This window comes from Ostrea edulis, chromosome 10 (genome assembly GCF_947568905.1).
Source record: "Ostrea edulis chromosome 10, xbOstEdul1.1, whole genome shotgun sequence".
Taxonomy (NCBI): Eukaryota; Metazoa; Mollusca; class Bivalvia; order Ostreida; family Ostreidae; genus Ostrea; species Ostrea edulis.
The window spans coordinates 15,212,827-15,230,235 of NC_079173.1; the positions used below are offsets into that span (position 1 = coordinate 15,212,827).

The 17,409-nt window shown below is 36.9% G+C and overlaps 1 protein-coding gene across 1 annotated transcript in view; it reads left to right on the top strand.

The window, feature by feature from the left end:
- LOC125666392 (calcitonin gene-related peptide type 1 receptor-like) overlaps positions 1 to 17,409 on the top strand; it is a 38,985-nt gene that overhangs the window by 11,806 nt on the left and 9,770 nt on the right. Inside the window, exons 2-5 of the mRNA XM_056152076.1 lie at positions 10,754 to 11,219; positions 14,221 to 14,297; positions 15,242 to 15,333; positions 15,480 to 15,637. Coding sequence (XP_056008051.1) covers positions 10,754 to 11,219; positions 14,221 to 14,297; positions 15,242 to 15,333; positions 15,480 to 15,637 — 793 coding nt within the window. The remainder of the gene's footprint in view (positions 1 to 10,753; positions 11,220 to 14,220; positions 14,298 to 15,241; positions 15,334 to 15,479; positions 15,638 to 17,409) is intronic.

Sequence of the window (17,409 nt, forward strand, 5' to 3'; positions counted from 1 at the left end):
GCAAGGGACCGCCATGAAATGAATTTCGACAATTCAACCAATTTTAATTCAGGCTGGCTAATCTTATGTATCTTAACAACATGTGTACGGAACAGGTGTCACAATAAGTTTTAGCAACAGATTTGAAAATATTCTCTTTCAGACAGAGATTCGTAAAGCTTGATATTTATTTATTTAGAAAATCTTAAGAACCAGCGATTCCCATCCCACTGGCATTACATGTACATTGAACCTTTTGTAAGTTAATAGATATTGCTACTAGTAAGTACTGAACCTGTATGGACCAAAGTATCGTTTCCAGGGGCGTAGCTAGGACTGTTTCAATGTGTAGGCACGTGTGATGAAACTGATAACGTGGGGGTAGGTACAGGAGGGGGTGACCTCCTCTCGCTGGGGGTGGGGGTCGCGGGTCACCCCCTATTGATTAACGTCCCTCTCGAGAATATTTCACTCATAAGGAGACGTCACCACTGCAGGTGAAGGGTTGCAAAATTTAAGCCTATGCTCGGCGCTTACGGCCTTTGAGCGGGGAGGGATCTTTATCGTGCCACACCTGCTGTGACATGGGGCCTCGGTTTTTGTGGTCTCATCCAAAGGACGATACCATTTAGTCGCCTCTTACAACAAGCATGGGGTAATGAATACCTATTTTAACCCGGATCCCCACGAGAATATCTTGAAAAGAATCACCAATCTTCATGTAAGTGCAGCCTGCTGTTGATTTTGGTCACGTGCCATCTGTGGAAGTCTTGTTCTGCAAAGTTCCATGTATATTCAGAATGGATTGCATTTCTGATCAACGGATCTAACATTTTCTCGTCAAAGTAGTTAATTTGTGCAGAAATTTATTGACTTGTTTCTGTAATTTCTAAGTTAATATTGAGTCTTACATCAATGTCTGTCTTCACCGAATGACGTACACTCAAACAGTCTGGTTGTTGTCTTTTCTTTGAAAGTTTGTCTACTGGGATGGATTTCAGAAATGGTGACAATCTGAATCCCTGGGGGAGCATTGTTGGGCTATAAACGGGCACGGAGTAAACTTTAAGCAAGATAGAGACACGATATGTGTTTCTGAAATGAGCTTGACAATTACTCAAAATATTTACATTTACTTAATCTTTTTTCTTGTACTGTATTTGTTTTGAAATTGACACTGCTTTCATCTACTACAATGAATACATGTTTGTTGCAAACTAGTTGGAAACAGTTAATTTTAGGTTCGCGTATTCATTACCAAATATAGAGCGTCGTCAAGGTCAATACTGTTCCAAATGGGTAAATGATATGATATTTTAGTACTTAAATCTACAAATGTAGTTTATATTTTCAAAAATACAGAACAATATAAACAATGAAATGTCTTTCTTTGTTGTTTTATCGGGTGATGAAGATAGCAATCATTGCAGAAAAAAATCCATAACCTGCTAAATTCAAAACATATGAAGATGCTTTAAAGGAATTACAATGGTTGAAAAACACAAATCAGACTGAAATGCGGAAAAAAGGTTTGTCGCAGATATTTTTTTTTTCAATCCAAGCAATTTATTGATCCAAGAATTGTCACTAGCTGGACAGACTAGACATAGCCAATAGTATCGGGGAGTCAGCGTGTACATCTGCACGAGTTTTTTTTTATGAAGATTGCTACTAGTACATTGTACATGTATCAATTTATTGTGGACATGTTTTGTTATTATCAATGTTTTCTCTGAACTCCCTCGATATACGTGTTCTAGTGTTTGTAAGTTTAAGATCTTTTGAGGAACACCGGCTGATTAAAAGACTAGTAATTTTTAACGGCACACATTGATATCCAATATTGAAACCTAAACTGGCATATAAACGGTGAGATCCACAATGCAATTTGAAGAAATGGCATTTTATGATGATATTCTTTTCAAAAACAAAAACAAAAAGTACACGATATGTTAGTTAATTGATCAACATTATGTATGCTATTTAAAAATCGAGGATTTAATTTGTATTCTGATAAAGGACACATGCCTGCATTAAACTTTGAAAAATTTCCGGAGGCGGGGATGCGCCCACTAAGTCCACTTTATACCCGCCAATGATAGCTGCATAAGGACACCAAATAGACCTAAAACTTGAATGAAAACCGCATTGGTGATCGTTTGTTACGTGTTTAAAAAATCAATGGGCAGAATTAAACTTGAATTTCTAATCACTTACATCTATAACATGTTATTAGTTTTTTCTTCACTTATGATGATACTCTTAACATTTTCTTATTGCATTAGTGCATTCATGTTTGAATAATATTCGATACCTTAATACATTATTGAAAACCACTCAAGTGTTCTTATATAAATGGTAGTTTTGATGCTTTTTTTTTTTTAAACTCCCAAGGCTAGTTCAACGTTACAATCTTTTATTTTTCTATTCGTTATGATATGTTTGCACTTAAAATAATGACGAATTTTCTACATAATTTTTTGTCACATCATTAAAGAAATTTTGAGTCTTCGACCATTGTACTTGCAGCACACCTTTTCGTATTAGTCAAATCTTATTGTGTGTGTATACTTACTATAATGTACCGTTTGGCCTACATGAAATCAAATAAACTGAAACATTAATTTACTATTCAATTGTGACGTCAGTATGTACCATATGATTAAGAAAAATGATCGCGTTTTCGTGTATGTTGCAGGATAACCTCCGAGGTCGAGAAATGTTGTTTTGAAACGTTTCAACGCCGCGACATTTATATTTCAAACAACATTTCGAGACCAAGATCCTGCAACATACACAAATACAAGAAATTTAATTCATTTCTATTCCACTTAGTACGGCTCTGAAATATACAGTCGATCGTTTTCCTATATACATGTAGCTACGAATTAGGTCACTGTGACGTCATGACAGTTACATTGCTTTTTGCTGACGAGGAAGGTGAGATGGTAGGGGTATTCTAAATTTATTTTGAATAAAAAATATTTCAAATATTTAGTTTTATATTAACGGACTATGTCAATTGCTTTGAATACATAGTTCAAGAAAAACTTGTGTGTATCACCATGTTTACATGTAAAACTTATACGGTACCAATTTTGATGCACCAGATGCGCATTTCGACAAATAATGTCTCTTCAGTGATGCTCAACCGAAATGATTGAAATCCGAAATAACTATGAAGTTTTAGAGCTAAATATAGCCAAAAACAGCGTGCCAAAAAAGTTGAGCCAAATAAGAGCTATGCATGAGGGAGATAATCCTTAATTTTGAAATGAATTTCTAAATTTTATAACAGCAATTAAATATACATCCGTATTTTCAAGCTAGTAACGAAGTACTTAGCTACTGGGCTGTAGAGACCCTCGGGGACTAACAGTCCACCAGCAGAGGCCTCGACCATGGGGTCATAATGTAAAACTTATACGTACCAATTTTGATGCACCAGATGCGCATTTCGACAAATAATGTCTCTTCAGTGATGCTCAACCGAAATGTTTGAAATCCGAAATAAGTATGAAGTTTTAGAATTAAATATAGCAAAAAACAGCGTGCCAAAAAAAGTGTGTATCGCCTATTGATTGACTGAATGACGAATGTTCTTCGGTCATTTATGAATTTGTTTTACATTGATTGATTGATTTTTATGATTAGAAAATTGAATTATCAGTTATCGAATTTATTGTTGCATTAGTAAAGTGCAAGCGAGATGAGAATCAATTTATTACGTATGAAGGTATATCGTAGAATAATGGCCACGGCATTCGTTTGATTTTTGCAATAACCGTGGTAGAATGTAGTTTTGCCACTGACTGACAGGACATACATTTGAAATGAGAGATATATTCATTACGGATAATTCCTACGACGACAACGGACATGCCTTTTTATCAAATTCTTCAAAGTAGCTCTAAGTGAGAATACCCCCTGGCTACCATGTTTAAGCGACCAGTAGTGCATCTTGGGAGAAGGTTCAGTGATTTAATTATTTGTATGAAATTGGCTGTGTCTGCTATATGTGTAGACGGTTTCTGTTCAGCTGGCACTAGAAAATTACCACACAAGTGCCCTATAATTCTATTCTTTGTCTGGATGCGGAGATCGCAAACTAAGAGCGTCAAGGAGTTAATTATAGAAAGTCGTGTATTTCAGGGAGCGAATATCCTCTCCGATATTTGAAGTTAATGAAAGTATTTCCTTGTCTGATATTTCTAACTGAAAATGCAATGTGTGTGTCAAGGCGATATGTAATTCTATCTGTTGTCATACCTTGCTGATTTCAACAACACGGAACCATTTAAGCCCATATTGTTAGCTTGCTTTTAATGAATTTAATTAAGTGATTGTCTAAATTAAATACATCCAGATAAATTCTGACTGCAGCTTAGGTATTCATTATGTTGAATATGCATGTACATTGTAAATATCAAATTGCATCATTAATCAAGATGAGATGATTAGATTGTTTGCATTTGGGAGGTATATTATACGGTATCTCATATTTCCATTAACAACAGAAGTCCATGAACCTTTTCACCAAGTGTGAAGCGTTGCAGATCATACTCTAATGTAGTTTGGAAAAAAAAATTTATTTCTTATATTTACCTTCCATTTTCATTTCTATCGGTTTTCCAAGTTGTCAAAATAGACGTACTATGTTTATCAAGATTCATGCGCACAATGTTTGTAAGTGCATCGCATTTTTGAGGAAATGGATATCAATACAACTGGTAAAGATATCTAAGGTAAAAACACTGGAAATGTAATTATTTGCACCAATAAGGAAAAGGTCCATTACTTTTATCACGAAATACAATGCATCTGATTTTGGTTACGGATAACACCGTTTACCTGATCAGGATACAGGGCTCACGGCGGGTGTGACCGGTCGACAGAGGATGCTTACTCCTCCTGGGCACCTGATCCCACCACTGGTGTATCCAGGGGTCCGTGTTTGCCCAACTATCTACTTTGTATTGCTTATAGGAGTTATGAGATTGATCACTGTTCGTTATCTTCACCTTTCATCTTTAAAGTATACCGTACGTGGGTAAATGCATTATTTTATGACCTCACATTGAGCAATCATGATACCATAGTTCGCGCCTTTCACAGGGGTTATGCATTTAATTGTGGCAAGATCGAATTTTTCATACAACCCGCTTCACACAAATTTGTAGATATACGATTGGAGGAAAACGAATCACATGACGCCCCGATATTGTATTAGTTTGATTACTGTGACGTCACACCGTCTCCGTGCAGGGTTGAATTGGTCTGACAGCTACCGTTAGCTTACTTATATGCTTTCAATGTGTGTAAATGTACACGACCTACATTTAATTTCAACATGCATCGTTTGTTTATTCAGTAAATGTCTGTTGTATATAGAGAGGCTTTGTATAACATGTACATAGAGGGCTCATATATATCTAGTGAGCTTTTATGTATTCAGAGAGGTGTTGTGTATCTAGAGACAACTTTTATCTAGAGAGGTTTTGTGTATGTACAGAGACTGTCGTGTCTAGAGAATTTATGAGTATATTGAAAGGTTTGTTATAACTAGAAAGGACGATGGTATCTAAAGAGCCTAGTTGTACATATATATCTAGAGAGACTTTGTGTATCTAGAGAGGTTTTGTGTATCCAGAGAGACTTCGTGTATCTTAAGAGGCTATGTGTATCCAGAGATGCTATGTGTATCTAGAGAGGTGTTGTGTATATAGGGAGGCTATGTGTATCTAGAGAGACTTTGTGTATCTAGAGAGACTTTGTGTATCTAGAGGTGTTGTGTATCCAGAGAGGATTTGTGTACATAGAAGAGCTTTGTGTATCTAGAGAGACTTTGTTTATCTAGAGAGGTTTTGTGTATATAGGGAGACTATGTGTATCTAGAGAGACTTTGTTTATCTAGAGAGGTTTTGTGTATATAGGGAGACTATGTGTATCTAAAGAGACTTTGTATATCTAGAGAGGTGTTGTGTATCTAGAGAGGTGTTGTGTATCCAGAGAAGTATGTGTATTTATGTATACAGAGAGGTTTTGTGTACATAGAAGAGCTTTGTGTATCTAGAGTCTTTGTGTATTTAGAGATGATAAGTGTACCTAGACAGGTTTATCTATCTAGAATGGCTTTGTGTAAACGAGAGTCTTTGTGTATCTGAAGAGACTTTGTGCATTTAAGGAGGTTATCTGTATCTGAAAAGGTTTCATGTATCTAGAGAGGCCTTGTGTATCTAGAGAAGCTATGTATATCCAAAAAGGATTCATGTATATAGATGGGCTTTATCTAAGAGTATTTAGACAGGCATTGCGTATCAAGAGAGGCTATGTGTATCTAGAGAAGTTTTCTGTATCTAGAGAAGTTTTCTGTATCTAGAGAGGTCACGCTTATTTAGAGAGGAAAGGCGTATCTTTGTAGGGTAGGTTAATGTAGGTAGGTTATATGTGTACAAGGAGGATGGACGTATCGGGATGGGTTAGGTGTATCTAGAAGGGTTAGGCGTATCCTGGTATATTTCATGTATCTGAGAAGATTAATGATAATTATATCTATATAGAGCTACATGAAGGCATATCTTGAGAGGTTTTGTGTGTCTAAATTGGTCAATTAAATCATTATCATTATTATATTTGATTTAACGTCTCTCTCGAGAACATTTCACTCATATGGAGACGTCACCATTGCCGGAGAAGGGCTGCATAATTTAGGCCCATGCTAGGCGCTTATGGTCATTGAGCAGGGAGGGATCTTCATCGCGCTACACCTGCTGTGACACGGGATCTCGGTTTTTGCGGTCTCATCCGAGGGACCGCCCTGTTTAGTCGCCTCTTACGACAAGCTAGGGGCACTGGCACCCTATTCTAATGCGGATACCCACGGAAAGGTTATGTAGGGAAGTTGGACGTATCAAAGTATGTGAGTTTAGGCGTATCGAAGAATGTTAAGTGTAACTATGAAGGGTTCACATACACATGTATTTAGGTATGTGTATCTGGGACTTCAAGGTTATACGTATCTAGATCGATATATGTACGCAATGTGTTATACGTATCTAGATACGATATATGTACGTAATGTGTAAGAGCTAAGTCATGCTTATACAAGGAAGTTAAATGCATTCTGTCTATGGACAGATATTCCCGTTGATCGATGTTTTGTTGTAAAAACTGCATTTCTATCATCGCTGTGCACCAGTTACAAACACACAGCGCGTATATGCTTTGTCTTCATTATCCAGCCATTCCTAACGCGTTGTAAGACGTGACAAACATATTAGTTACTATGTCAGCAGCAAATGTTACATCCACGAATGCTTAATTAAAATTAATCAGCACGTCATAGTATTACACAATGTTGAAAAAACCATGATATTAATCATGATCTCCCAAGCATATTAAGTTTTTAAACATATTATTAAATCAATTACACTTCATATAAATGCTTCAAGCAAGTGTCGAGCTGTTAGGTGTAACCCCCCCCTTCTCTCTCTCTCTCTCTCTCAATTTTGCCCATAAGCATGACAATATTCATTTTATTTTATGAATTTGCCCACCTCTGTCGGCGCGGGTTCGAATCCCGCTCGCACCGGTAAGTGAGAAAGTTTCTCAGTTTACTTTCGGAAGGTCGGTGGTCTCTTCCCAGGTACATTGTATCTGGTTTCTCACTTCCACCAATAAAAACTGGGTGCCACCAGATAACTGTAAAATTGTTGAGTGTGGCAGAAAACATCAATCAATCAATCAATCAATCAATGAATTTGCCAATAGCTTGTCAATACAACCTATCATTTGGGTCAAATACTATCCGATGTGTTTCATACTGGTTGTTCGTCCGTTCTTGTCACTTTGATTTTGACTACGGATAACTCCGTTTACCTGATCAAGATATAGGGCTCACGGTAGACAGTGAATGTTTACTCCTCCTAGACACCTGACCGCACCTCTAGTATATCAAGTGGTTTGTGCTTGTCCAACTCTCTATTTTGTATTGTTTATAGGAGTTATGAGATCGATCACTGTTCGTTATCTTCACCTTTCATTTATGTATACCATCATCTTTTTTTTTAAAAAAAAACTTCCGAGATCCCAGTTGGTCAAAATTCGATTGCCAAATCAATGAAAACAAAAAGTACCAATTCCCTTTATCTAAAATATTTGTTTGTCGTTTTAAGCAGACAATTAAGAGGTAACAATAAAATTTCTTGAATTACCACACTAAACCAAAAGAAACAAACCTCGGCCAATCAAAGAAGTATGTAACCAGTAATTAGTCTTTGCTATTCCATCTAGTGTTTTCATTTAACGTATGTATTGCATAGAACTAAAACTCGTTTTGCAGTAAGTGCAGTTGGTTTTAATGTGCATGTAAATTTAAACATTAAAATACGGTTAAGATGTCATTGTTGGGAAAATGACGTTCACCAACATATTCGCGTCATTTCCTGGCGTTCGTGATAGCAACAAAACCACACTTCATTGTTTAGGTACCATTCTGCTCTGTCGCATTCTCCCCCTTAACTATACACGATTAAAGAGAGACTTTTGCTCTGAATACACGTTTATTCTTCGATTCACAGCTAGATGAGATTCCACGAACTTGATGTGAATAATCTCAAAAGCATGACGATATATCAAGTACCGATACTTGTGTATCTAATTACAGGAATTCGCGACAAGCAGAAATCTGATTTATTCAAATGAAGAGGTATTATATATCTAAATCAGAGGTGAACGGAGAATTAATTAAACTATTCAAGCACGAAATTTCTTTCTAGTTTAGTAGCATGCCAAAATGGAATCTGAAAATGTGTCGACGACGGACCCGGTAATGATGTCTATAACACACATTTAATGCATTCACCACATGAAATGACATACCACCTGGGAAAAAGACAAAATTGTATACGACACCTCAGACAGCTAAAGCCACGCGATCTCTGTCAGACGTTTTCGCCTCATAACGACGCCTCGTCAATTCTTCTGGCTTTGCCTCGTATTTCTACAGATAAATGTAATCTTAATGGATTAGGAATAACACCATAATATGATAAAGATTCTGTCTGAGATCTTTCTTCTCGTAGTATAATGAATAAAAAAGTCATTGGTACCTACCTGTCTTAATGTTGTTTTTCTTAAACCATTAAGGTATGCTGCGTTAAAGGGACATGGACACAGTTTGAGATGAAAATTTTCAAATTTTATTTTTCCATTTTTAATGTTTAGAAAGCTTCAATAAGGTATTGCTAACGGTCAGCAAAAGTTTGAATGTCAGTTGTCGAGGTACATGAGAGATACAGAGCTCAAATTTCTTTGTTATGTAAACAAGGTTCGTGCCATGTGTATGTTTACATAGGTTAGATATACTTGTAAAAGTTTGGTTTAAAGCAGATTTTTCAAATTATAAGTTAATTCTGAACACAATTAAACAGTTTCTATTGCTTGACACATCTTATTTTGTATTAAACATATTTTCTATTGAGCAATCTATATGTAAACAAAAACGTGACACGAGCCTTGTTAATGGTACCTTCACATTCACGGATTTTTCTTACGGATCCTTACGTAATCCACAAATCCGTAAAAGTACACGGATTGTTACGATTTAGACACGAATACCGACGAGCGATTTAAATAATACGAATGCTTGCGATTGACTACAAGTCGGAGATCCATAAGGACTCGTAAGAAAAATTCGTGAGTGTGAAGATGGTATTAATCGTAAAGTTTAAGTAGGGTACTCGTAAAGTAATCGTGGCTATACGTAAAGCGCTCGTAATGACTCTGCACAATCCGTAAAGCGATTGTAACCCGACGTGAATGAAATTGTAAATATCACTTAGGCATTCGTATTAATCCGTAAACAACTCGTAAACTATTCTTTACATATCGTAAAATAACCGCAAAGATTCGTAAAAAAAAAAACCTTTTTACGAGTGTTTTACGGATTCTTACGAGCAGTTTACGTGTTCTTGCGATCAGTTTACGATACTTACGGATTGTTACAAGTTATTTACGGAAAATGAAATCCGTGTGAATTTTTTTTGACATGTCAAAACATTTGCCCCTACTTTCACAGATCCTTAGAGTGTGTGCGAGTTGTGACGAGTTATTAACGGATACCAACCAGTGATTTACGAATGCTTGCGATTGACTACGAATCGGAGATCCGTAAGGACTCGTAAGAAAAATCCGTGAGTGTGAAGGTGCTATTACATAACTAGGAATTATGAGTGCTGTATCTCACTTGTAACTCAACAATTGATATTCAAATTTTGGATAACGATTAGAGATACTTTAGTTAGGCATTATAAATAATAAAAATGGAAAAATAAAATTTGATGAAATTTTCCAGCTCACAGTGTCCAATACCCCTTTAAGGGCTCTGCTAAAAGAATGTGTCCACTTTATTCGTATTTCCGGACCTTCTACATGTAAAGCACGTTTTCTGAAAATTGACGACCATGATTCCTTTACTTCTCAGGAAATTCAAAAGTGCAGTCACCTATGGACGTTAAAACTATCTTCAATCTAATTAAAATTACATCCTTTGATCCACTCACCTACGATCGCTAATTAGATTGAACTACCTCTGCAACAGGTGATTTAACATGATTGGTAAAAAAAAATACACTGGTAGAAACGAATTACAAAAGAAAAACAACTTCAGAATTTGAAATAGTGTCTTGTCAATTACATATCTGAAACTGTAGATCGTCGAAATTAATTTTGTTGGGGGAAAATACAGTGTTTCACTTCTTCATTATCCTTGTAGATTTCGTCACAATGTTCCGCAAAAAGAAACCCGATGTCATCAACCATGTCCTGTAGATCTCATCTTGGCTTACATGAAAGTGTTGATAACTTCCGGTTACATGCTTACGCTTCCTGTTTTAACTTCCTGTTTTACCAGTTAAGCCCCAGGGTTAACTTGTCGGAAAGTCGACCGGTGGTGGAGTTTTTCTTCAATAAACAAAACATACGCCTTGATTCATGGGACTACAGAAATGAAAGCGTTCAAACAAATGTGTGTTCTTTTTTGTCCAATGACGAATGCCAGCGATGGACTCTGTGTTGTGCTGCCGCAGATACTTGCTGTGAACGACAGTTGGGACTTCCGCCGGAAGTTAACGGTACCTGTGGAAGGGTCTGGGACGGCTGGCTGTGTTGGGACGATGGAAATACCGGGACACTTAGCTACAATTTGTGTCCTCTCTTTGTGCAATATGTCATGCCATCACGTAAGTTTGTTCGTTTCACGCCATTTCACAAGCATCGTTGGAATATAATTTGTCATGCTATTCCACAAATCTAGCATTAAGTCCTCTACCGAAACCACGAAATTCATTACCACTGGGTTCAGGGGCCATCAGATGGGGATTAAGTTTGTCATATACGGTATTATAGATGCATTATATATATGAGAAATTATTCTTCAATTAGGCAGTCAAAATGTTGGCATGTTTATAATGAACAACGAGTCCTATACCAAAACTGAAACTCGCGGTCTAGGGTTCATCCCCAGGGTGAGGTTAAGTTGATCATACAATGAATAGACATTATACCTTAGCAATTCTTTACTTCTTATGTCTGGCCTGGATTTCTGGAAAAAATCTAAAGGTTTTGATTTTTGTTATCTGAGCAGTCAAAATTTGGGTACAATTTCAGACTGAAGTAGAACCGCCGAGAGGTTAGAGCGTTCGTCCCGCATGCGGAAGGCCGGGGTTCGAATCCCGGCCGCGATAGACTTAAGTCGTTAAAAGTGGTAGTGACAGTTCCATCGCCCAACGCTCGGCATCAGGTGTGAATATCACGGGTCCTCGGAGATGACCTTAAAAACGGATGACGCGTGTCACAGTAGGTGTGGCACGCTAAAGAACCCTCACTGCTCAATGGCCGTAAGCGTCGAGCATAGGCCTAAATTTGAAGCCCTTCACAGGTCTTGGTGACGTCTCCGAGCGAGACGTTAAGAAAAATACAATCAATCAATCAGACTGAAGTCAAAGTTTCAACATCAGTTTTCCAAGCCCGGACATGAAGGAGACAAAATATTTGCATGGTTATAATGAGAATTTAGCTCTCTACCAGAAATATGAAATTCCTGACAACATGGTTTTAGTTCATGTACCTTGGTGATGCTAGAATAATTAGACATCTTTTATATTAAAATTTTCTTTAATGGTTGACATCAAGCAGACAAACAGTTTGTATGATTATAATGATCAATGTGAAATTTACCACCTCTGGGTTCTGGACCCAAGTAATCATGTATTGGAAATGTAGTATGCATGTATTATATGTTCTGAAAAAGTTCCATTGCCCTTGTAGAACTCAAATACAACTTTAAATTTCATTGTGACGTGATAAAAACTTATACTCCTATAAAGAATTCTAGATTATCAAATATCCACAATAGTTATATCAATAAATTTATCGTCTAATAGAAATTATAAAAAGCATACAGGTAACACAATGATTTGTAATTCATATTCAGGTGATCGTTAAGGTTCACGGGCCTCTTGTTATTATAAGAGTCTAGTATAGAAGAATCATACTACACCTAAACTCAAACTATCTGACATGAATATTCATCATTCCCTATTGGAGTTACAGGTACTTCATATACGACTTTGGTTTTTTCTTTATTTTACTAAAACCTCCAACTAATATTTCTTTTACCGAAAAAGAAAAAAAGTCTTCCAAAATCTTCAATAAAAATACAAACTCATTGCAGTAAATTGCATAAAATCCCCTCTGATACTCCATCTCTTTAATTGGTTTGCGTCATGTAAACATTGTAGACAAACATTGAACAAAGCCCGAGGTGTTCCGATCCATTTCGTAATTATTGGAAGTACATACTATGAAGTGTTACTTTATACAATCACTCATCCCCATGCCATTGGCATATTCACGATAACGTATGTTGATTTTTTCACATACCATTTCGTGTTGAATACTTAACAGACTTATTTTTACTACGAATTAAGGAATTACTCCATATTCATATCACTTACGAAACACTTACATACGTATGTGAAACTGACAGAACGGTAACAGCTGACTCGACCTACTCGATATTAAGTCTCCAAGGCCTAACTCGATTGAAAAACCCGAATTAACTCAGGTTCTGCGATGAAATAGGAATTGTATAAGAGTTATATCCCTTTTCATTCTATATACAATCAGTATTTGGTAATAATTATCAATAGTGTGATTAGCGCGTGATCTTTATTTAGATAATCAAAATTAACATTGCATGTACGGTTGGACCAGTAATTCCGTGGTTCTTACATAAATCATTGGTCATTTTATGCATTTCTAATTCATTATGATGGGTAGTTTTAAAACTTGATGAATCGTGTATCTACGGGGAGATACATGTGTAAGTCTGAGGTCGAAATATTAGACAGAGAGGATGATATTTATGAAACTCTGCATTAATACGAGAATTGCAATGAAAGGCTAATGGCTAAATCGTGTTAAGAAACTAAAAGTATCTGATTGTCCCTCCTCTTATCGTGAGAGGCAAAGTGTGTGGTCATCCCTGCTTTCCTCCGATAGTGATAGGTGTACCCTTGCTCATTACTGTAGCAACAGGCCTCCGTGGCCGAGTGGTTAGAGCATCGCGCTCAATATCTCACGGCCTCTCACCTCTGTCGGCGCGGGTTTGAACCCCGCTCGCGCCGGTAAGTGAGAAAGTTTCCCAGTTTACTTTCGGAAGGTCAGCGGTTTCTTCTCAGGTACATTCTGGAATATTATGTCCGTTCAATATCTTGATAACCCTTTGCTTGACAGACGTCAAACTTGGTACCTGTACACTGCTACATCCTAAGGAGTAGATGACCCCATTGAATTTAGGTCAGTAGATGACCCCTATTGAATTTAGGTCAGTAGATGACCCCTATTGAATTTAGGTCACATAGTCAAAGGCCAATGCTCAATCCATTCTGGATATAGGAAACTATTGTCCGCTCAATATCTTGAATTGTTTTGGCTCTACTATAAATTAAATGGTACATGTATATAACCCTTTCCACTTTTGCACCACGGTGGCATATAAATGCGTTTTACAAACATTTCTTGTTTCATTAAAATCCCTTTCTCACGCTTACGAATAAAACATTGATATTTAGATTTTACGTTAGTCTTTTTAGTGAAAATAACGGTAATAAGTCATTAAAGTTTATTTAAGATAATATATACATGACGTTGTGCACACATTTTTGTGACGTCTTTCAGGTCAGGCTGTTAGATTGTGCGGTGCAGACGGCAGGTGGATACCGAAAACAGATTACAGTCCTTGCCTGAAGAAAGAGGTTACCAATCTGATAACTTACGCTAGATAACAATGAAGGCATTGACACTTTAAAACCATAGTAGTTTCTGTATCTAGACGGTATTGTCATATGGGTTAATGAACGTTTTAGTATATATATCGCTATTCATGTATTTTTGATAACCTGCTCGGGGTTGAACTCATGACCTACGGAACTAAATTTACTACATGTAGGGGTGTGTGACCAGCGCTAGACCGCTCGACCATCTAGGCAAGTTATAAAAATGTTTTTAGATGACGATGGAATTCTCGCCACGTTGTCACACGATCAGTGAGAATGAAAATGGGATGCATTTACTTGATGTAAATCTAAAAACATCAAACACGATTCACTGCATTTGAAATATATCAATATAAAGCAGAGGCTATCGTCATCAAGAACATGATTTTCAACCTTGTCTAGCTGGTCAAGCGGTCTAGGGCGCTAATCACACCCTGCTAGGATATTTGGTTTCCACAAGTCGTGAGTTCATCCTCGGGCAAGGGAGGAAGTGGAAATCCAAAATATAGTGAATTTTTCTGTGCCTATATATAATATCGAGATAATTTTTTATGTATATTACATAAGGGCATCATTTTGAAAGTCTGAGTCTCTTAGACCTAAAACTGTCATGAAATTTGATTCAGAAACGAATATGGTCACTGTTATCCTGAAAAATAATAATGGCCATAGATCGGTCGTTTGTCTCTCTGTTTTCGTCCAGCTGAGTCAAAATATGACGTAGACGCAAGTAAACGGGTATGATTAGAAATTATGACAAATTTCCGAATAGAGGTCGTGTAAATTAGGTCAAGGACACCCTTGTTAATGTCCGTCCTGAGAAAGAGTTAAATACTCGATCTCATTCAAATTTGAACAGCGGTGTGATAATACCAAAATAAAAACAAGTACCTTTCTTGTGCAGAGGATACCTTTTTTTTCAGGAGTTGGAGACGACAATATTCACTGGCCTTGGATGCAGTGCAACCAGCATCGTGTTTCTCCTTCCATCTATCGTCATATTCCTCAAGTATAGGTAAGTAACGTTTTACTTATATCGCGGCTCTACGATTTTCATTTAAATCACACGGTTTATACGTATTTCGTCCAGTTTAACATCGTCTGCAGCAAAAAAGACCACTATATTTCTGTACGTGCTTGATTTCTATTACGTATTTGCAGGGCGCTGAGAAATCAACATCGAATACGACTTCATTTAAATTTGTTTCTGTCGCTGATGCTTAAAGAAGTGATGGCAATTTTATGGGACTTGCTGGTGACGTATGATAAAGTTACCAGCACGGAGGTGTCCGGTGCCACGCTCATCAAAAACGGGGCAAGTACATGTAGTTACAGAAAAACAGCATAGGATTTCAAAGTACTGTTACAATCTTTATTATAATACTTTCATGTAATTTAGTCGAATCTGAATGGTCGAGAAACTTTTGAAAAAAACAATAACATTGTTACCCTCTGAGAACAGAAACCACGCCCTCTTGGGTGATAGTATATAGCAACGGGCAACAGTACTTGATGACTTGATGATGATCCTATAAAAATTATGACATGCGTCAAATTTATGCGCGTATGGTTCGCCGTAGATTGTTAGACAACGCCGTTTAAACGTTTGTTATAACCGCGAATACACGCATTGATATACAAAACCTCGAATGATAGTAATTGATCAAATGTCAACAGATGTAAGTTTTTCTGCTTTGTTGTTTATGTAACATTCAGTATGATAAAACAAATTGCATGTAGTTGAGGCAAAGTTTATGTAATGTTACATGTATTGGGGTTAAACAATTATTCCTACACGTATATTGATTGTTTTATTAATATGATTTTATAATGAAAGGTGAAGATAACGAACAGTGATCAATATCATAACTCCTATAAGCAATACAAAATAAAGAGTTGGGCAAACATGGACCCCTAGATATACCAGAGGTGGGATCAGGTGCCTATCCTAAACATAGAATTCCTCAGCTAGAGTCAACGACACAAAACCTTGTTTACAGATACAGTGCAAGACTTGGTCAAAGTGATTAAGGACGCGAGTGTTAGTTTATCTGATGATATTAGTGACGTGAGTGTTAATTTGTCTGATGATGTTAGTGACGCGAGTGTTAGTTTATCTGATGATATTAGTGACGCCAGTGTTAGTTTATCTGATGATGTTAGTGACGCGAGTGTTAGTTTATCTGATGATGTTAGTGACGCCAGTGTTAGTTTATCTGATGATGTTAGGGACGCGAGTGTTAGTTTATCTAATGATGTTAGGGACGCGAGTATCGGTTTATCTGATGATGTTAGTGACGCGAGTGTTAATTATTCTGATGATATTAGTGACGCCAGTGTTAGTTTATCTGATGATGTTAGTGACGCCAGTGTTAGTTTATCTGATGATGTTAGTGACGCCAGTGTTAGTTTATCTGATGATGTTAGTGACGCGAGTGTTAGTTTATCTGATGATGTTAGTGACGCGAGTGTTAGTTTAACTGATGATGTTAGTGACGCGAGTCTTAGTTTATCTGATGATGTTAGTGACGCCAGTGTTAGTTTATCTGATGATGTTAGTGACTCGAGTGTTAGTTTATCTGATGATGTTAGTGACGCCAGTGTTAGTTTAACTGATGATGTTAGTGACGCCAGTGTTAGTTTATCTGATGATGTTAGTGACGCGAGTGTTAATTTATCTGTTGATATTAGTGACGCGAGTGTTAGTTTATCTGATGATGTTAGTGACGCGAGTATTAGTTTATCTGATGATGTTAGTGACGTGAGTATTAGTTTATCTGATGATATTAGTGACGCGAGTCTTAGTTTATCTGATGATGTTAGTGACGCCAGTGTTAGTTTATCTGATGATGTTAGTGACTCGAGTGTTAGTTTATCTGATGATGTTAGTGACTCGAGTGTTAGTTTATCTGATGATGTTAGTGACGCCAGTGTTAGTTTAACTGATGATGTTAGTGACGCCAGTGTTAGTTTAACTGATGATATTAGTGACGCGAGTGTTAGTTTATCTGATGATGTTAGTGACGCGAGTATTAGTTTATCTGATGATGTTAGTGACGTGAGTATTAGTTTATCTGATGATATTAGTGAC